The 21,865-nt window shown below is 37.6% G+C and overlaps 1 protein-coding gene across 4 annotated transcripts in view; it reads left to right on the forward strand.

The window, feature by feature from the left end:
• Positions 1 to 21,865, forward strand: part of CD2AP (CD2 associated protein) — a 76,802-nt gene that overhangs the window by 49,935 nt on the left and 5,002 nt on the right. For all 4 annotated transcript variants that reach the window (XM_064411749.1, XM_064411746.1, XM_064411747.1 and 1 more), the window contains 9 exons: positions 2,112 to 2,220; positions 4,887 to 4,978; positions 6,516 to 6,620; positions 8,937 to 8,973; positions 9,337 to 9,399; positions 12,695 to 12,854; positions 14,661 to 14,803; positions 20,810 to 20,925; positions 21,711 to 21,797. In XM_064411749.1, the coding sequence (XP_064267819.1) occupies positions 2,112 to 2,220; positions 4,887 to 4,978; positions 6,516 to 6,620; positions 8,937 to 8,973; positions 9,337 to 9,399; positions 12,695 to 12,854; positions 14,661 to 14,803; positions 20,810 to 20,925; positions 21,711 to 21,797 (912 nt within the window). The remainder of the gene's footprint in view (positions 1 to 2,111; positions 2,221 to 4,886; positions 4,979 to 6,515; positions 6,621 to 8,936; positions 8,974 to 9,336; positions 9,400 to 12,694; positions 12,855 to 14,660; positions 14,804 to 20,809; positions 20,926 to 21,710; positions 21,798 to 21,865) is intronic.

Here is a 21,865-nt window from a genome sequence, read left to right on the forward strand (position 1 = left end):
ATGCTGGAACCACACAAGTTATGGTGGTACCACATGTTTGGAATTGTTCAAGGCCAGACTGGATGGGGCTTTGAGCAGCCTGGCTCTGTGGGAGGTGTCCGTGCTCATGGCAGGGAGTTGGACTTAGATGGTCATTGAAGGTCCCTTCCAGCTCAAACTTTTCCATGATTCTGTGAAGTCACATGGATTCTCCTCATTCCTCCTCTTTGTCCCTTGGTGTGCCAGTCTGTGATCACTACATGTTCATGTGAATGCTGTTAGAGTAGGTTTTCAGGGCCTAGCTTCCAGTTTGCTTTCTTGTCATGAGATTGATCATTCAAAAGGGCTCTTCTCTACTGTCTGCCTTGTCACTTGGGAATATACAGAGCCTTTCCAAACTTGTGCAGTTAATATGAAGTCTGCTCAGACCTTTTGAATTGTTCTATTTGACTGTGTATGTGCAATGACATATGCTGGTTCTGTGCAGTTTTGGTTGGCCTGTTTGGAAAGGTCTTGTAGATAATTTCTCATCAAGAGAGTAAATGAAGTGAGAAAACAGTTTTGCATAGCTTAATGTCAGAGAAATAAACAATTTAGTTTAGCACTTAATATTGCACTTATATTTGTTGCCAAAGTCATCCTAAAGGTGGACAGACTTAACAGAACAGCTTGGAGAGCCCAAGGGAGATAATTCTCATGAAGCTCTTGTAAAAATAGATGGCCTCCTTGGATTTGTGCTTAACTTGCTTTGGGGTTAGCTGATTAAATGATCGGAGAGCACTGTCAGTCTTTTAAGAGTAAGAAAAAAACCTTTCTTTTAACAGTAAGAAAAAAAAAAAAGGAAGCTGTGTAGAGGAGAGAGGTCTAGAGGTCTCCTTTCCCTTGGAAAATTCAGGCTGTTCAGCACAGGAAGGCTGAGCACTGATGGATCTGGAGTGCCCAAGAGTGTATTGCTGCTGCAGGAGATCCTTCCAGCTCTCCCAGCATCCCGCCTGGGCTCAGGCTATTTATACCCTGTCTGCCTAAACTTCCTCTCTCATTCCTAATTGCATCTTATGTTGGAAGGGGGAAATGCAGAGAGCTGTTTCCATGTTGGAGGTGTTTAATCTCAGAGGAGGGTTATTTTAGTGCTTCCTTCATGTATCATTCTGGAGAGAGTTAAATTGCATAGGTACTGCAGGAACATCCCAAGTGACCTTGGCTTCCTCTATGGTATGTCAGAGGCACCAAGCATCAGCCTACAGGCATTGTCTGGCTCTAGGAGAGTAAATCCACTTCCTCTGACAGTAGAAGATCTGCAGAGTTGAACTGTAGATGAAAATGAGCAGAGTAACTAAAGGCAGTGGGATTTTTCCTATCAGTAATGCTGTTAGGGCTGCTCAGGTGAGTACTGACTGTAAGATCACATTCTGTGTGTGTAGCTCTGGGTGTGAAGAAGTAGATGCAGCTGAAGCTGTCAAAATCTGCTTGGCAGCTCAGTAAGTTTGAGGGGCAAAATGAGCTATTCTGTAATTTATTTTGGTTAAATGTTAACTCTGAAACTTGTGGCAATGCCTCTTTGTTTTTTCATTTAGGAGAAATCTCTAGTGACACTTGAACTGTTCTGTGCAAATTGCTGAGAGTGAAGGGAAGCTGGGATGGGTTTTCATGCTCTCTTTCATTTGTCTGAGTAGTTAAAAACTGCTTGTCTGAGGTGCTGTGTGGCTGCTGAATATCTCTGCCTTATTCCAGTACAAAGTAAGCGTGGCCAGTGAGTTACTGTGAGCAGAGCTGTTAAATAACTGCTTCTGTTATGTGCTGGAGGAGGCAATATTCAGGTTAATGGGAGAGTAACACCTGCAACTGCTGAAATACAACTGCTGAAGTATATTTGGCCCTATCCTGAGATCAGCTTCCAGTTTGAAAGCTGTGCTCTGTCTTTAACCAGTAGACAAACTCTAATTGCAGTGTCTGTAATGAAGTAAATACAGTAAGCTGAGTACTTAGTGGGAAAACTCATTAAATCTCTTGGAGATGGTAATTTTCATCATCTCAGCTAATGAAAAATTCAGTGTGTTCTGTAGCCTAATACAAAACAAAACTCTAAAGAATTTTTGTTTTTTTGTTAACAAAGTTCTTTTCCTTTATTACAGCCATTACCTACCCATCCCCCTGGAACAAAGTTAATTCATTTTCCCAGTACAACAAAAACTGAAAACACACCTGAAGTAATAAAACCAGAAACTGAAAGTAAACCAAAAGGTAAGGCTGATGGATATTTACATCATCTGTTATGTGGTAGTCCTTTCTTATGAACTATTTGTTGGTTTTTTTTTTTTTTTGTTAAAATCGAAAACATCTGCGTGTACTGAAGTTTTGTGTAATGTTCTGTACCTTTGAGGAGTTATGTAAGTGCAAAAAAGTCTAAATGAATTTTTGCTTACATTTCTTTAGAAAAAGAATCAAAAACATTTGTAGGGTAGTCTCCCAGAACAAAATAAGGCTGCAGTAGGAACTTTTATTGCAACAGTCATTTCTCATTAATTTTCTGTTGACATGTTGTTTACTTCCTGCCTGGTTTGATTCTGATGGGATGCTGGAGACCTGTTTCCATGGAACAGTCTCCCAGCACAATTTCTGTCCCAAAGTTACACAAGTTCCTTTGTAGGCTCAGGATTTTCTGTGGAGGTGGCAGCATTCGTCAGAAAGTTGGTGTTAACGTTGTGTTGAGATCTGTTCCCTTTATAATCCAGTTCCCTTGTGGTTCTGTTTATACTGGTTTTTTTTATTTTTCTTTTTTATCTCTTAAGAATTTATGACTTCATTTAGTTGCCAAATTGCACAGTTTTATCAAGAGAGATATTTTTAAGCCAACCCAAAACATCTTGTGGGAGTGCCAACCCCATATGAAAAATTAACTTGGATTATGTGATGTGTAGACTGCTCATTTCCCTGGTTCCAGAGCAGACATTTTGTCAACTTCTGTATTATAATTTTAAGTATATTTTTGTTTTATGTGGAAGTACCTTATTTTGGTGTGTTGTTTTCTATGGAATGCATAATTTGCAGAAATAAAAAAACTTGCTTTTAAACCATTCCAGTGCTATTGCTCTGAGAACCAACAAGACAATGTGCAGCTCTGAGCATTGTGAAATTTGACTTGTCTAAAAAGATGCATAAAAATTAACTCAACTCTGCCTAGAGAGAAATCCCAACATTCAAAGCTGGACACCTAAAACATTCAGGATTTAGCTCCTTTGATAGTTTCAGGTGCATCTCATCCTACAAGCGTGGAAGTTGATCTAATCCTGTAGCCATGCTGAGTCTCTTTCCCAGAGAAGCAAATATATCAGAGAGGAACTTAAATATGACAGTAATAGAAGCTGTAGGAGAACATCAGTAGGTAATTCCTACAGACACCAGATGAGAACATCTTAAACCTTAGGAAGACAGCTTGTTATTCTTCCTTAGTGTTTTATTTAAATATGCAACACATAGTTGATGTGTCTCATCCTCAGTTTTGAGAGACCAGGTTTTAAAATAAACTGTGTTCATCTCTTAGCAGATAAATGCAGATCTCTGAAATGTTTAGGTTGGCTTATTTTGCAGTGAGGTTCTGCTGGTTTTGGAAGTTTGTTTTGGCCTCCAATGCAAGTATATAAAAATATTTTCTTTAAAACATAAAATAAACACCATTTGACCCCTCTTTCCCCCAATTATGTTAGGATACAATATTTATATATATAATCTCTTTAAACTTGGCATACTTTGGCATTTTAACATAGTGGTTATTACTCACTTTTATTTGTGAATACAATTTGTGCGTTTTTAACTAAAGATGTGTATCCTGATTAAACAAAACACAACAAGAGCAGAAAGGTTTGCCTGCAACTGATTTATTCTCTTGCCACCCAGCAAAAGCTGTCATTGATAATTGCAGATGATTTTGTGATTCTGTGACTTGATGGTGTGCTGCTCTAACTGGAGGGTGAAGCAGCTGCTGATTGTGGTGTCAGTGCCAAGCACCTGATTGCTTATGGCAGCACCTAAAGAGTCCTTTTTGTCTGCTTCCTCTTTCTTAGTGTGCTAGATACAGAAATACAATCTTTTTATCTGCTAAATTGTTCTAAATATGCTGGGGTTAAAAAGTCTATGTATTTTGGCCTTTTCATGGTTGTTTTTGTGCCAGTGTGGGAAAGGAAAACAAATCATCTTGCCTTTTCAATTGTTACCACAATTTAAAATAGATTAGTTTTGAACTGTTCCAAATGAAAAGAATTATTCTTTCTGCTTTTGCAGAAGAGGCTGTGGCTGAGGCTTGATGGCTCAGATGAGCTCTGGTTTCAGGTGCTTAGCCAAGGAATGCCATTGCTTTAGTTACTTGGTTTCACTGCACAATTTCTGAAGGCTGCTGTCTGAAATTTCTGTAGCTGTACATGTTAATAAAGGATGTCACTTGAAAACAGCTGCCTGTATTTAATGAAGACTGCAAATTTGAAATGTAGATCAATTTTGAGAAAATAAATAAAAACTCTAATAAGCTTGAAATCATTGTTGTGTAGAGTAGCTCAAAATTTAATACATAAATGCTGTGGGGGGTAGATGTGCTATTACAATTTTGACTGTTACACTTAATGCCTCTTTTCTCCCTCTGACATAAGACGGCATGAATTAAGTTGCTGTTGTGAAAAAACAATGCTTTGGGGCTTACACTTTTAACTTCTCAAAGATCTATTTCCTTTGCTCAATAAGTATATAATCTTATTTTTCCTTTCATTTGCATATTCGTAAATCAGTCTCAGGTGGCTGGTCTAGAAGGAAAGTGTGATTACAGTGTGAATTTCTCAGATCTCAGACACCATAAGTGAGCTGTTGTAATGAATGTTACTACCCATGGTATCCAGATTAATTGTGCTCCTCTGTTCCAGCCAAGGAATATTGCAGGACAATATTTTCCTATGATGGCTCAAATGATGAACTTAGCTTTAAAGAAGGCGAGATCATTCAAATAATCAGTAAGGTAAGAAAGTTTGGTCTGCCTGACCATGTGTATGGCTTGGGTGAATTTTGTACAGGGAGGTTGTGTATGAGTTGAGAAGCAGGAGGGTCTGCTGGAGCAGATACTCCTGTAGACTGATTTCTCTCATGTGAGAGTCAACTCTTTGCTTCTGCACTTAATGGAGATACAGATGACTTCAAAGATTGTTCCAGAGTGGGAGGTTATCTTGGGGTCCTCAAAGGCCAGTGGGATCAGTGTACACTCAGTACCAAATGCTTTTTCAGTGAGGAAATGGGAAAAGCTTTGCAAACTGCCCCTTTACCTTCAGAAACAGTTCTTGTTCCCTGGGGATTCAGAATAACCAGACAGAATTTAGTGATACTTTCTGTCTGTAAGAGAAACATGATTATTTAGTTGAATGTTCTCATTTGTGTTGAATTCTGAAAGCACCTTTTTGATGGATCATTTTGATGCAGAGATGGCTCTAAATAGAAAATAAACCTACTCGTAATTAATTTCCCTGCATTATTCTGCAGTCTTGTGTTAGTTTATATGCTTGCCTTTATTAAGAAATAATGACTTTCCTAAAAAAGTGGAAAGTTTCATCTTCAACTTTCACTCAGTTGCAGAAGAAGACTTAACACATTTTTCTTTATTAAGATTATAATTTTATGGAATTAAGTAATTGATATTATGAGCATCATTGATCAGAAGTACAGTGGAAAAGAGTAGTTATGGAAGGCCCTTTTGTAAACACAGCAACCCTTGCCCCATCTCCACTCAATCTTTTGCCTCTCTGTTGTTTTAAACCAATTTATCCAAAGCACAAACTGGTCCAAAGTGGAGGTAAGAAGAGTCCAGACTGAGTGGCACCCCTGCCCATGACAGGAGGTTTGAACTGGGTGATCTTTCAGGTCCCTTCCAACCCAAACCATTGTAGGTTTCTGTGATTTTTTTGGATCTGAGGCACAGAGGAAAGCTGTTATTTATGCTGGTAAAGTATTACCTCATACTTTCTGTTATGGACAAAGGCCTTCATCAGTAACATCATGTAATGGAGTTCTCTGCCACTGAATTCATTACCCAATATTGTATTTTCATTTCTCATAGTATGGTTATATTTTCTATTAGGGAGGTATATTCTTCTGCTTCTCCACCCTTTTCAGACCAGTGGAGCTGATCCATCACATCAGAATCACTTTTATTTAGTAGAATTGTGCGTCATGCCAATAACATTTGGAGTATTTACTGAATAACTTGCTGGTCAAGGAAGCTGAGAAGATCAAATGTTGTGTGTTAGGTCTTAACTAGGTTTATGTACTTCTCTTTGCAGATGTTATCCTTATCTTATATGATGTAATATAATTTCATCCTGCATTTTAGAAAACAAAAACTGACCAAACCTGATCTGATCTGTAGCTGTTTCCCCTTGTTAAGTTGCCCAATTTCAGACAAACAATTACTTTGTTGTGAGTAAAAAGGAAGAAGCTGTTGTGTAGCTGTGTGTGTTCTGGGGAAGAAGTAAATACTGGTTGAAATGACCTGTTGTTTGTTTCAGGACACTGGAGAGCCAGGCTGGTGGAGAGGAGAGCTCAATGGTAAAGAAGGAGTCTTCCCAGATAACTTTGCTGTTCAAATACAAGAGTCTGATAAAGACTTCCCTGTAAGTTCTTACACCTATTGTTTAGTATCACAAAAAACCTATTAATGAAAACGCAGAGAATAAAAGAGGTCACAACACATTATGCTGCTTAAAATATTACAGTTGTGGTAGTTTTAACTTTATCTTGACCTAGTTGTATAAAAGAAGAAAGATGAAAAGGATTTTTGTGTTTAACTTGTCCATAAATACTAAAATGAGGCATGTTTTTTTGAGATTACCTCTAATGAATGAGGATGATCAGGTCATTTAGAAAAGGGTTTAGTTCTGATAGCATGGTGTTACATGTTACTGATTACTGAATTAAACCCTTACTGTTTAGGAAGGAGATAAGCTGTTGGTTTTTTCCATCTCAAGTCCTTAAGTGACTGTAATTACAAAATGCTGAGTGACCCTTCTGGGATTTTTCCATGTCAAAACTAGCTGCAGTATATGAAGGATATTTTTTGGGTGGGATTTAGAAATATCTTTTCACCATCTCATGTACTAACTTGTAGAAATTCATGTTTTCATGTGGTACTCAATGGTCCTGTAAGTTTGGTCCTTGTTTTATAGTGTGGTTTTTTGTTGAGATTAGTGTGATGTTTTGGTTCTGTCATGTTTGTGTAGCAAAGATGGTTGTGTTAATTCCCAAATGTACACCAGCCCCAGGTGGAATGGATTCAGCTCCAGATCAGGAGTTAATAATTTATAATTTATCCTGAGTTGCCTCACATACACAGAAACCTACCTACCCCCAGTCAGAATTTTCTTTACAGCTGGATTCTCAGCTGTGCAAGGGCGGCATAAATGCCACAAAATACAAGAAGAGAGAGTAGGTAGGGTTGCTATTTCACAATACAGAATTGTTTCCTACGGAGGGGCTGACACCATTCTTTTACCCTAAACAGCATTTCCCTGCTTTGATCCTTTATTCTGCTTTGTGTGCAGTGTCTCAGCACAGGGGTTCACCTTGCACTGAGCAGCTTTCAGGTTCAAGGCATTGGATGGCTGGTGATCATAATCAGCTATTTGATACTGACTTCATGAAAACACAGAGCAGAACTGTACAATGGCAAGCTGATGCTGAACTCTGTTTAATTGTTTTTGGTAGAGGCAGCAATGCTGCACAGCTGGATAATGTAGTTACTTTTTTGGGAAGAAAGAAAACAGAATCTTATTACTTAGGTACACTCGCTTTTGTGTCCTCTGAAACCAGAGAAAGAAATTGAATATGGGTTCTCCTGCTTGCTTAATTACATTTCACATGTTAGAATAAAATCTTGTTGCATTAAAAAGAGCTTATTCAATAGCTGTAGGGGCACAGAAGTGAAATCCATCCATAGCAACTGTTTGAAAAATACCCACTGCAGGGTGTTTTTGGAGGGGTTGTGTTAGACAGAGCCTGTATGGTTTCAGCAGTACCTGTGTGAAGAACAAGTGGTTTTGTAGGTTTTTGTATCATTTTATCAGGGAATCTTGTCCTTAGTACAACCAGAAAGGCCCATCTTCTAAAGCAATTTAATGAATGACATTCTGAGGACAAGTGGCTGAGTTCTCTCCTGAGAGGTGTCAGTCTCCTTTTAGCAGGACAGAGATTCAACTTCCAAGTGTATCAGAAAGTGATGAATAACTGTTTCAAAACAGTAATTTCAATGTACAAACTGTTGCATTGTGATATTTTGTACATTTTAAATGGCTGGCATAGTTTGTCCATCTTTCCCACTTAAGTATAATGGTAAGGGAGTTCAAATCAATGTTTTTCATGTAACTGCAGTCTTTGAGACAAATGCTGCCAGCATCTGTTAGTTTTTTCTTACACTTGTAACTTAAAAGTCACTTAATTGAAGCCATTCCTCTGATACTCAATTCAGAAATCTGTTTTTATTGAAAGTGAATGCTTTTGGTTCAAAAAATTACTTGGTTATTCTTTGTATTCTTGTACTAACTAAGATTTAGGTTTACATATTGAAATCAAAATGCGTGTGATCAGAGCAATTCTTTGGACTACAAAAGATGAAATTACTGGATTTAGGTTTTTTTTTTTTCTTCCCTCTGTTTATGCACATTGCTGAAGCACTGGTTACATTTGAACAGACCTGAATTTTGTTTCTGAATTTTCATAACTGGTTGTCTGGGAGATATCAGAGGAATTGTTCCAGGTCTTTGTGTTTCCTGTCTGAATTGATTGCCTCCTTTGTGAAATACTTTGAAATCAGCTGGTAAACAAGCTCCACGTTACAGCATGCAAAACAAAACACAAATGAGGCTGTCTTGGATACAGAGAATATCTGCTTGCTTGCCTGTCTGACTTGGGTTTTTTTCCTCTTCATTTTGCAGAAGCCAAAGAAACCTCCACCTCCAGTTAAAAGTCCAGGTATGTAGTACATGTCTGGTGGTCTGAAAAAATACTAAATTGCAGAAACAGTGCATGACTTCAAAAGAAAATTTAGAAGTAGCTTTTTATTTCCTAGTAATGCAGCCATAGTCACACTTTGAGCTTACTTTTCATACTTTATATATTTTGCTACTGCTGTGTATTTTTAAAATTATGATGGAGCCTACTTTGGAAACATTTTAACAATGGCTCACCATTTTCTGGGCTCAAGTGAGTGTTTATAAATGGTATTACGCTCCTTGCAAAAGAGGAGACACAACTTGGCATTAGTCTTATTTTTAGTTAGTGACCAAGATAATTAAAGCTCTTTGAAAAATGTCTGTGGTTTGTATTTGCATTCAGCTGCAAGACCTGAATTGCCAACTGGAGATAAGAAATTCCTTTCTTTGAGGCCAGAAGAAAAAGGTAAGGACAGTTTTCTTCATGGTGACTTGGCTGCTCTGGCAGTAGGGTCTCTGTTCAGAGTCATCATGCAAACTCCCTTGACACCATCTACTGAAGTTGTTGTGTCTGTGATGTTACAGAAATGTCTTTGGAGTAGTTAGAGGAACTCCTAAACTCTGTTAAAATGTTTATTTCTTATTATTATATGACATTCTCAAGATTGGTTATTATATTGCACAATAACATAGTTTCTATTAAATTTATAAGGTATAGTTCTGTAACAGTGGCTGCGGTTTTGAGCAGCAGTAGTAAGTTATTAGAAAGGCAAGGGTTAACTGCTGCAAAAATCAGTCTGGTCAAAAGTATTTTGGAAGAGTTACACAGAACAGATACAAGACTCCTTAGATAGATGCTACAGTCTCAGAGATAGAGATTTCTTATACTGATAATTCTTGCTATATTCCATATTTTGAAGTTCCCCTGAATTTGGAGACATTTACTACTTTATTTTTAAAATTTAAAGAACACCCTTTTCCAGAGGCAAAGTTACTGTTGTCACCCAAACAGATTTTAAAAAGCTTCTTTTCTTGTTGTAAAAAACTTGGCAAATGAAAATGTTTGATTGTGTTTAAAAATGAGGCAATTAAACAAATGTGCTGGTTGGGCCTTGCAGAAGAAATGCTGATGTTCCTGCAGCTTAACCAAATTACAAAACCACTCTGTCCTGTGAATGGAGAACTGTGGCTGACCAGCATTTCTACCAGTGAGGCTGCTGATGGGTTTCTTGGCTTCCTTGGGCAGTTTTTATTACCCCCATTTTAACAAGGCACCTTCTCAGGTATTGAATATGAAAGGCACTTGTTAAAGTCAGTTCTGTTTGTTCTGTATGTGAGCAAACAAGTAATTTTTATCTGTTGGAGCAGTATCTTCAGGTATGAATTGAGATCAACTGTATGATTCCAGAAATGTGTATCACCTGGTCTTTTTAAATTCTTCTAAACTGAAGCCACTTTAATTTTAAACTGGTTCTGCTTGGACTATGGTGGTAATCTTTTCATAGTTGAGCTCAACTATTCATGGAGGAATAGAGGAAAAAATATTGAGTAACACCATCCAAAAGACATAGGAATGTGAAATCTTGTACAAAATTATGTAAGGTAGAGAGCTCTTCCTTACTGAGCTACAGGAAATGAAGGAGGAAAAATTTGTTTGGATTCAGTTGCAGATCAGGTAATAAAAATTACTTTTTTAGATAGCACTAGTGTTTTACTGGAAGATATGCCCATTTATCAGTGCAGTTGTACTTGTGGAAAAATATCCGTGTTAATACTAGTAATTGAATTTATTGAATATGAAATTGTTCTGTGACAAGTTCTCAGGAAAAAAAAAAATTAATTGAGCAGCTCTAATCAGAAGCTGTCAGACCATGTCATTTTTTATGCCTATTGGGAGACTAATCTGTCTTAAATTGCAATCAAAAATTGATGAAAATTAGAGTTTCTATGAGTGTTTCTGTATTTATAGTGAAGGACACTTAGTGGTGTCATGTGGAAATTTTTTTCCAGTGTAAATGTCTTCAGATTTGTATCTTTTATTTCCATTACTAAACTATTCATTTTTAGCCAACGTTCTTTTTAATTGAGGAGCAAAATCCAAAAAAGATATGTCATTTTGTCCAGCAGAAATTCCCAGTTTCTGTGCTCATGGTGAACCTTGCCCTTTGATATTAACTTATTCCACTTAGCTATAGCCATTTTTTATATTCAGATTTTGAGTGGGAGTATTAGAAGGGAGAACTGACAGATGAGAGTTCAGGATAGGGTTTGATGACAGCATTTTTTTCTGCCCTGTTTATGAACTCTCTTATTTTTAAAAGCAGAAGGGATAATTCTCAACTTGTGCTCAGCACAGCTCCGATAAAGCCGATTGATCTGCATGGTGCTGCCTGGTGTTGGGTGTTTAAAACGGGCAGTGTTGGGTGGGGAGGCAGGAGAGGCTGCTGCTGCTGCTGTGCTGCTTTTCACAGGGCAGGCAGCCCCACCGTGTGGCAAATCCTTCCACTGCTTCAGCATCCTGTGTTCTTAGCTCCATGCTGAGACCCTGCAGGGAGATGGCAGCCCCTTTGGTTTTGCTCATTTCTCCTCCTGGTGTTCAAGTGTTCCAGAGCAGGGAAACAATTCTGCCCCTGAGCAATGCTTTTGGCAGAAGTGTCTCTAGGATCTGTTTGCTTCCCAATACTTTGTGAAAGAACATTGGCTTCTTCCTGTTTTGGGGTTGGAGGGGGGCTCCGTGGCTGCAGGACTTACCCAAAGGAAATCAGTCCTTGACCTGGCAGTTCAGGCACTTTGCTGGCATGGAGCTGAAACAAATACCCAGCCCAGCTCCCAGGTCCACAGCATATATAAACATTTCACACCACGTCAATACTTGGTTAAAAGCAAATTGCAGGAGGGGAGGATGGGGAGAATCAAAGCTGAAGGTCACTCTCTCCATCCCAGTTTACTGATTTACTGTCCTATAAGGGCAGTAACTGTAAAGAACTGTAACCCCTTGCTGTGACCTAAATTATCTTTTAGAATATTCACTACTTTGTGTATAATGAACTGTGATATGGTTTTACAGGGCAAAGTAGAAGGTTTGCTCTGGCTCTGTCCAGCAGGGTAGAGTTAGGACACATGGATTCAAACCTATTCAACTACTGCTTGTAAAGCAGCTTGAATTTTTCAGTCTCCTGTATGTTGTATGTCAGCTCCTCTGGACAAGATTCAGTTAGGTCATGCAGTCATTGAATAAATAAATACAGCTTTAAAAAAAATTATTATCCATACCTAATTTTTATCTCTTTGTAAGAAGGCAGACTTTAGATAAAATAAATTCAGCTGTTCAGATAAAAATTAATTTCTCTCCTCCCCTTCTTCCACAGATAAATTATGCTGCTGCGTGTGTAAAAGTCTAGTTCCAACAAAATAAAAACCCCTACCCCTTTAAAAGAAAATCAAATGAATTTGTAGAAAAGACAAAGCAGTACAAAGACTTTTGGTTCTTAGCTGTCATTTGCTGTGCAATAATGTGAATCCATAATTTATTACTACTGTTTCATGTCAGTAGGAAGATTTATCTTACTCTAAGATAAATCTTTTTGAGCTCAGGTAAGTAGTTTGTGTGTTTTGATAAGGTGTCATTTAAGACACTTGCATATGTGATTTTCATTTTGATCTTCAGAGAAGGCATTTCTGACAGCAGGTGCTTTCTAACTGATTAGCAGAGTAAGAATTCTAGATAATGTGGGTTTTTAAAATGTGACTTCCTTTGTCAGATGAAAAAGGAGCTTTGGATCAGAAGCCTTTGAAGCCACAAGCTCCTCAAGTACCACCCAAGAAGCCTATTCCTCCAAGCAAGACCAACAGCCTACTGAGAGCAGGACTCCTGCACCCAAAACGTCCAGACAAGCCTGGTTTGCCATCGTCTGCATCCAAGTCAGTATGACTGAAACTGCAGGCACCAAGTATATTCAATTTGATTTGTTGTGTGATCTTCCCTCATGGATGAGTTGGGAAAAAATGTGTGCTTTAAAGGTGAAAAGGATGCAAGGATAAGTTTTGCCTTATACCTACCATTTTCTTAGTTCTCCAAGTCTTTATCAATGTGAACTTAGGCCTTTCAAATCCTTTGAGACATTGAATCCATCTCAGAGTCAGCATTAGAGCATAACTGACCATGGGGCAGATGAAATTGCTCATCTGGTGACTGCTGTAGCTACAGTAACAGGATGGAGTAAAAGAATGTGGGCATGGCCCTTGAGAATTATTATTGTGTTGAAAAAAACCCTGAAAATTTGAGCTGCCTCAGCGTTCAAGGCTTGAGCACTTTGTATGGGGTAAGACAGATGGAAGGGAAGAACTGAGCACAGGTACCTGTGCTAAAGGCACTCACTGTGGCTCATGTCTGCTCCTGGGGAAGGAAGCCCTTATTACAGAACCACATTCAACTTCTCTACTCTTGAGCCTTCTCACTTGGCTTACTGGATAAATAGGTACAAATACTTCTTCTAGATCCACTTAATTTTTTTTTCTCCTCATGAGTATGAAACTTTCAGTAAAACTAATTTTGCATCCATGCAGTCTCCCATACATAGAATTTTCCTTTCTGTCTCCATTGCAGCAGTTTTTAGGCCCTTACCCAGAAGTGTAAACCAACAGCTGACTGGTAACTGTCCCTTTGGGATGTTCAGCTGACTTGAAAGAACCATGAGAAAATGAGGTTGTGATACACTTGGCCTTGTGCAAATAAAGCAGACAGATGCAACATCAAACTGCTTGCACCTTAAATAACTTTTCAGTATAGAATTGTGTTATATTCACTTGGTATTTTGGAGGCTTTCCCAAGTAAATACTGTTTTTTTAAAACTACAAGTCATATTATTTTCCAGTTTAGAAAATAATTATTGTTCTAAAGGGATGTACATGTGCAGTTAAATAGAGGTCTGTAGTGAGCTGTGGGCCTTTAATAATTGAAACCTTTACATCTTAGAGATATTTAAATGTTTTTAGCATTGTTTCAGGAAGATCAGGCTGCTGTCTCTTTTTCTACTGCGATAAAACTTACAGGCTCTGGCAGGTGAATTAATAAAAGGGGCACAGTTTATATATGGCATGTACAGGCCAACCCAACAGCATAGGTTTGTGATGGCAACAATTGTAAAGAAAAAGGTTTCCTATTTTTTTTTTTAAATTTATTTTGGTGGGGGTTGCATTACTTGGATTTTTTCATTGTTGTTGGGGTTTTTGTTGTCTGTGAATGATGTGAGCAGATATGGAAGGAATGCATGGTAGGACAAAAGCTACAAGGTGGCTTTTTCCCTATCCAGCAAGAAATAACTTGGTCTTGTCAGCCCTTTTTCCTGTACAGAGAGATTTTTTTAATGTCAAGGAGTCAGTTTCTGAATTATTTCAGGAGGTATTAGTGAAAATGTTATTCAGCTCACCTCTCCTTTGAAGTGTAATATTTTGAACTGAAATGCCAAACTGTGTCCTATAGTAAAAGTTCTGGATTATTTTCACATGGGTTTGTGCACATCTGACAACTCTGCAAGAGATGGAACAGAAGAATTGGTTTTCATAGGAGTAGAATTGATCTCCAGAAGCCTTGATTTTAAAACAAAGCTTTAGAAAGTGATAAAATTGACTATAATTTTCCAGTTTGCTTCTAATTCTTGGTATTTTTTCCTTTTAAACTATTCCATCTCTTAACTAGGCAGGTTTTGTCTTTTTCTCTTACCACAGAACTAATGGAGAAGTTGTTACTCTTCGACCAAAATCTGAAGTTGAGCCAGTAGCAAAACCAAAGTTAGACTCTGAACCATTGCCACTCAGACCAAAATCAGTAGAGGTAGATTCACTTGTGGTAAAGAGCTCTAAAGAATCAGGTAAGAAAAGCAATATCCTTCTGGCCCTTTCTGTTTGGATTGCTGTGTGTTACAGGGTTGGAATAAGCTTTTTGAGTGATTTGCTCAAAATGCCACTGAGTGCATTTATGGCTCTGTATTCTTTTAGAAGTGCTGGAGGCAGCCAAAGGTAAGAGCCAGCAGGGGATGAGCAGATGTCAGCAGGGTATTTGCAAGTAGCTGCTGAGCTCTGGGTTGGAACAGTGGGTAGGAAGGGAGACAGAGATAGTGGTTTGTCCTTCTAATTTGAAAGCTTGCTTTTTTTGCTGCTACTTTCATCTTGAGTTTTTATGAAGTTGTTTTCTTAATGGCTGCTTCAGTTTGTTCTGCTCTTGCAATTCAGATAACTGCTTTTCTAGCTAACTTCAGAACTCTTAGTAATGCCATTACCTTTGGCCTCCTGTGATTTAGTTCAGAGCTGTTCTAGATTTTGACTTTATCATACCTTAAATTGGGGCCTTAAAAAAGCATTGTACATTTGAATACATGCTTATGGCTTTGCTTAAAGCACCCTGAGCCAAACCTGGCATCTCCTTAATTCTAAATATATCAACTAAAACCCTTGTGATAGTGGTTAAAGCACCCACATTTAATGATCTGAACCTCTGAACTACTGTATGGTTATCATTAGCCCTGGACTGACAGTGCAACTGATACCTGACCTCTGTGTGTCACTGAGGCAGAGATCAGCTGCTGTGGGCATATTTTTCTAAACTCTAAATTATTTATATTTTATGATTAACCACTTCAGAAAAAGCTGTAGTGAATTATATCTGTAATGTTTATCTTGCATATCTCAAATGCAACTTTTTGTCTCAGAAAAGATTTTAGTAATAATAAATTTAAAAATAGTATAAATATATTTATTTTTAAGGCAAATGACAGTATTCTAGTTGTAGAATAGTTAGTCCAAAGTATAATAAATTCATCTGGAAGATAAAAATAATGCATTGAAAGAACTGAAGCAGTTAAGGAATGGAAAAGAATACTCCTGACTTTTTGTCATTGAGCATGTTAAAATATGCTTTATAAGTTTAAATGCTTTATATGCGGAAAGGTTAATTCATGTATGTTTCTAATACAGAAGTTATGCTACTCAGGTTAGATAGCAGAAAAAAAATATTTAATATGAGGTTGGTGAGGCCCTGGCACAGGCTGCCCAGAAAAGCTGTGACTGCCCCATCCCTGCAAGTGTCCAAGGCTGGAATAGTGGAAGGTAAAGATCTTAAAATTCCCACCCAAGCCATTCTATGATTATCAGCTTTCTAGTGAGTATAATAAATTCTATGATAATCTCTAGGGTTGTGTTAGATGTGTTACTGTATAGCATAGTATCATTTAAACTCAGGAAAAATTCCCTATGAAAACAGCTGGAATATCTTATTTATTTACATTCAGTTACCTTGACATCTTTAATGACCATAGTGGCAACATAGTACCTGTGCTGTCAGGTGTTCATGTATATACTGCAATTCAGTGATAGAAAAAGAACTTTACACAGATTGATTATTTTTTTTTTGTTTTTGTTTTTTTTTCCTAACAAGTTTTTATGGGCTTCTGGAGAAATTAAAGATTTTAATACCTAGATGGGGAAGGCACGGGGGGACAAGGGGCTCATGAGTGAGGTCTGTTCTGTTGTGTTTGGTGCACAGCAGGCTCAGGTAGTTCACGTGGGGCTGCAGTGCTGAGAAGGGTCAAGGAGCTGCAGTTGAAGAAAAGTTTCAGAAATCCTCTGTTTGTCAAACTGACTTTCCTTAAAACAATCTGCATAAGTCAGTCCTACTGCTCCTGTGAGAAGGGATTGATCCAAACTCCTACCAGTAAAATGTAATGAATTTCATGCTATAATTCTCTATGTACTGTGCTGCTAAAGACATAATACCCTGTGCAGCCAAGGCTATATAAAAAAATAAGATGTTGGGTCCTTATATTATTTTTAAGACTGTTTAACCTTACAATAACTAGAATAGGTATTAATAAAAGATGAGGGAAAATGGATGGCTGGGGCTGGCAACTGCTTTACCAGTCTTCATTTTTTATTTCTTCCCCCCTCTTCAGATTATGATCCTGAAGTAGATGAATTTTTAGGATTTTTTTTTTTTAATGTGGGTCCTGGGTTTTTTGCAACTTAGTTCGACCATGAAGTGAGGTTTAGATTAAGCCACTTTCAGGTTAGCATAAGAAGCTGTAAATATTCTGTTAAGAAAAAAAACAGCCCACCCTATGCCAAAATTATGTCACCAGCCATCAGATAAGGACAAATAATCAGAACTATTTAGAAACATTGATCACATTGAAATAACTCCTCTTGAAGTTTAATTGAAAAATTGCATAAATGTTTCTCTGTTTGATTAGAATCAAGTACTGTAAAAGACTAAAGCTGTAATGCTGGCATGCTGAACATGTAAAGCAATTCTGTTTTCTTCTACAAATGTTTCTTTTTCCTGCTTTGTAAAATAATTTTTTTGTTCAGAATCTTTTTCTAGACATTCCTCTCCTTGACTTTTCTTTCCAGATTTTGTTTCCTATCCTGTTTGCCATGTTTCCCTTCTTACGTGTCAGGAAATTACCCTACCCTTCTCCATTTTGGTAAGATAACAATCTCTAAGGAAATCCAAATGCTTTATTCCATACACATCCTCTTCTTAACATCGTGAGAGTGGTTTTCAGTTGCAATTATTTGTACTAAAATTTTGGGATTTCTATTAAAAATGCACTTTTTTTTGTTTGTTTGAATGCCTGTTTTCCTTAGCTGTTAAAAGAAGTTACTTTAAGTAGGCTTTTCCTTTAGGAACTGGTGGGGACTAAAAGAAAAAATTTATAGTTGAGCTGTTGATAAGCCAAACTTTCTGTTTGTTTGTAGTGAAATGTGTTCAGTACCTTTAGCACATCTGGTGTATGAAGGTTGAATGGCTTTATCATTCTGTACACACAAAGAACACAGTCATGAAGCTTTTGGGTACTTAAATATTTTATAGCTTATAGCTGTCCCCTGAATTTTTGGGGGGAAATCTCAGCAAGATGAGTAATATGAGAAAGGGCAGCATCTTTTTACTCCACAGATTAATGTGAGTTCTTATCTTCTAAAATATTGGATACATGTCACTTGTGTCATGGGTATTTTAACCCCAGCCACATGAGATGGTGGAACCATGATTTCTTCAGCCACCCTTCAGCTTTGCTTCTTTTTGTGAAGGCTTTTTAAGACAAGCTGCTATGAATACACTTGAAACATTCACAAATCTTAACAAAGCCTCTCATTAATTGTACCTGTCAAAGCTCCTAACAGCTCTGTGGTGGAACCATGGTAAGCTTGTAGAAGAGACATTTCTAATATTCCATGCTATGTAACTTTAGGCTTAGCTCATCTTCTTAGAAAGATGCTCTTGCTCAGTCATAGTCCTTTTTTGACCCAGATTATCTCCAGATGTGTGGTATTGCTCTTCTGGCACTGTGATGGGATTTCCTTTAACAATTGCTGACAGGCTGTCTGTAAGAATTCTATTTGATAAATCATTTTATTGATTGAAGTGGGTGTAGACTGTGAACTTGCAATGGATTTCATCAGTATCTCCATTGGTTTACTGGTTTACTGGTTAAATTTTTTCTAAAATAACTAAAAATGTTGTTTAAAAAGAAAAACAATCAAATAAACCCCCTAAGCCCACAGCCACCAAAAAACCCAAACCCCAGTCTCCACCAACCTGTGTTTTAATTTCTTCCCTATACCAAAGCAATAAATTGGAAGAGTAAAAACAAAACTTCAAGTAGAGTCAGAATTCTCTCTGTCTGGAATCTGCTGGCAAAATCTTAATGTTGAACAATTCTCTCAGTTGTAACAAATTCCTTTAGAAGCTCTTAGAAATATGAAAAAACTTCTGGCGTTTGTATTATCCCACCATCTATATTTAAATAGTACACAGTTCAGGACTCTAGCAGTCTTCAAGCCTTGTCAAATATTGTGATTTTTTTTCAAACTTTACATTTTTCTTAATATATTTTTAATATGCCTGATGTTTACTGTTTGTGGAGACAGGACTGGCATTTCAATCATAATAGCAACCAAATTTATAATTCTTACTTAAATTTCTTGCTAAATGATTTGTCATTTCTGTGGAATGACAAAAGGATCATTTAAAGTAAGAAATTAGTGAGATGAGGGGAAAAAGGCATAAAATTTTTTCTTGTTACCTTTTTAATGATACCTAATTAACATAAATCCTAATTTGCCATTTGGCAGCCTGGTCTAGTGGAAGGTGTCCCTGCACATGGCAGGGGCTCAAACAGGGTGATCTTTAAGGTCCCTTCCAGCCCAAACTCCTCTGTGAGTCTGACAGCTTTGCTGGGATTACTGAGAATTGAGTGAACACCATGCAGATGACCCCATGGTCACTGTTGTTTGCAGTGTATTAAATGAAATATTTTATTGGCACAGGCTGGAACAGAAATCCCTTCTCATTTATTTCTCCCTCATCCTCTTTTCCGTCAGCTGCTTGCCATTCATCACTCTTCTGTTTCTTCTTTCTTTTTTTTTTTTTTTCTCCCTGCTTGTTTAATTGCAGGTGTGATTGCATGTTTACAAAAGACTGTCTTGACATTCTCTTGAATAGAAGTAAAAAGCAGCAAAACTGATTGGTAACAGTGCTATAAAGGAATGGGTGATGAAGTAGATCTGGTCAGGGCTGTCCAAAGGAGCTGAATGTTCTAAGACCTTCAAGGATATTAATACAGAGAGCAGATTAAAATAAATTAAAACATTCAGTGGAAAACTTAATACCTACAGGTATAAAATAGCTTTGACAATGTGTGAGTAAAACTTGGGTTAAAATTATTTTAAGACATCCAGACACTGAAGGGGTATGAATGGTCTGGCTCAGTGTACCCAAGGTTTTTTTCTTATCTGACCTTTAATGAGAATGCAGGAAAAGAGATATCATAGGTTCTATTTGCTAAATCGTAATGTCAAGTAAGAATCAGAGGTCATGAAAAAAATCAAACCTAAAGTCTTGAATGTTGTTTATAGTGCCTGTAGTAAATACTGTGTGGCATTTAAGTTAGTCTATAGAATAAGTGATGAATTTGGGTTGTAAATGATATATAATAATTGTAATCTTATGTCAATGCTTAAATAAAAAACACATCTCAATTTCACTAAACATCTGTTGCCAGGTAAGTATGTTTATTTTTGTGGAGAAAAGGCCAAGTCCTGTTGTTACTTAGGTGAAGTACTTACATTACTAAGACTAGTTGTGGTCAGTTTTTCCTATTATCAACTTTTTCCCCGAAGTTTCCTGTTCCCAGAGGATGTAAAGCATTTCTGCTGATCTGAGAGAGAGTTTTCCTAGAGGTGTGAGCGTAAAGAGCCTAATGAGCAAAGAGATCTGTGTGATTGAATAAAGTACAAGAGTGGAGTTTTGGAGTTTTTTATTAAAGTCTTTATAAAGTTGTGTATTATCTTTAGACATTCAACATTAAAAAATCTACCCTGCACAGACATAGGTTCAAGTAATGTCTTGTTAGCTTTCACCAGTGTGTGGAGTACACCAGTATGTAATTTACCATTTTGCTTTTATTTTTGTCTGTCACTAAACTTGCATTTTCCTGCTTTTCATGCATGTTCAGTGACAAGAAAACACTCTCTCAAGTAGTTGAATATGGCAGCTCTTAGAAGAAGTAATAAACATATTTTCTGCAGATGCTGCCATGTTGCTAGAGCATTTCTTCTGTTCACACAAATTAACTTGAATTTAAGTCCTAGCTGAATTAATTCTTTTTTTTTTTTCAAGGGGGAAAATACAGTTTCCCAGATATGTCAAGGTCATGCGGTTGTTTCAGATACCTTGTGTGTTGTATATGCTGAAAATCCTCAAAACTATAAGAATTCTGATAATTCTTGTTTTGTGTCTCAAGTTTAAAAAAAAAAGGATAAAAAGAACTCAGAAAAACTCTCTGGTCTTGATGGTGGTCTCTGTTTTCATCTTGTTGTAGATCTGTTAAGCTTTGATGATGTCATAGCTACCTCAGATAATCTGTCACACCCGACCGCGAACCGGCCCAAGATGCCTGGTAGGAGGCTGCCTTCCCGTTTCAATAGCAGTAGTCCTGTGAGTATTTTGGGGGTGTTCTGCTAGTAGGGAACTAAAAACTGGCCTCCCAGGAAACAGGACGACACTGGGGAGCAGTCTTTTGAGCCATTTATCTGAAGAGCAAAATACTGCAGGGGTTCAGTTCCTGGAGGTTTTGTGTGCAGGGAAGTGAATGTAAGAGAAACAGCTGGAACTGCGTTGCAGCTGAAGGAGTGTTTCTGTTCCATGGGGTTTTGCTGCAGGAAACGCTCAGCTCTTCTGGCCTCACTGATGGTGCAATAGGTGTTGTACATACACAGATCTGAAAGTGTCTTTAGTGACTTTGACAATTGGGCACTATAAATTAATAATTTTATGCTGCTGTAACGTGGGGATTGTGATCTTAGTGCTGATGTGAGGCTGGCAGATAATGAGAAGCAGTGTCCTTGAAATCAGTTTTTGCCACTGGATGTTGCATAGTTATGCCAGTTACCATCTACAGTTAGTGCCCATTTGTGTTTTATGGAAGCACCTACAGGCTCCCAAAAGTGTCACAGACTCAAATATTGGCAAATATGCTTGAAAATCCTGCCCAAGATCCCTGTGTTTCATTTAAGTTCACTCAATGTGGGGAAGGAAAGTTCTGACTGTCAGGGAGAGAAGTCTACTAGTGTAGCAATTTAAGTTTTGTTACTTGGTTTTCCCCTTTAATATTGCATTTTTAGAAACATGGGAAAGGCTTTTTTTATTCATTTACTTTTAAGTTTTGTTGTTTTTCTTTTTAATTCTGAAAACTTTTTCATTCCTTATGAATGGTTTACTAGGCAAGTCAAAATGTGGGTCCAGAAAAAATATTGAAGGTGCAGAAAGAAGAAGAAAGTGCCAAACCAAAGCCAGTTGAAACAAAGAAGGTATGATGCTACCAAGGAGCCAGAGGAGTACCAGGGAGCTTGGTGTTCTGTTCATCCTTTTTGCATGT

The sequence above is a fragment of the Passer domesticus genome, chromosome 3 (genome assembly GCF_036417665.1).
Source record: "Passer domesticus isolate bPasDom1 chromosome 3, bPasDom1.hap1, whole genome shotgun sequence".
Lineage (NCBI taxonomy): Eukaryota > Metazoa > Chordata > Aves > Passeriformes > Passeridae > Passer > Passer domesticus.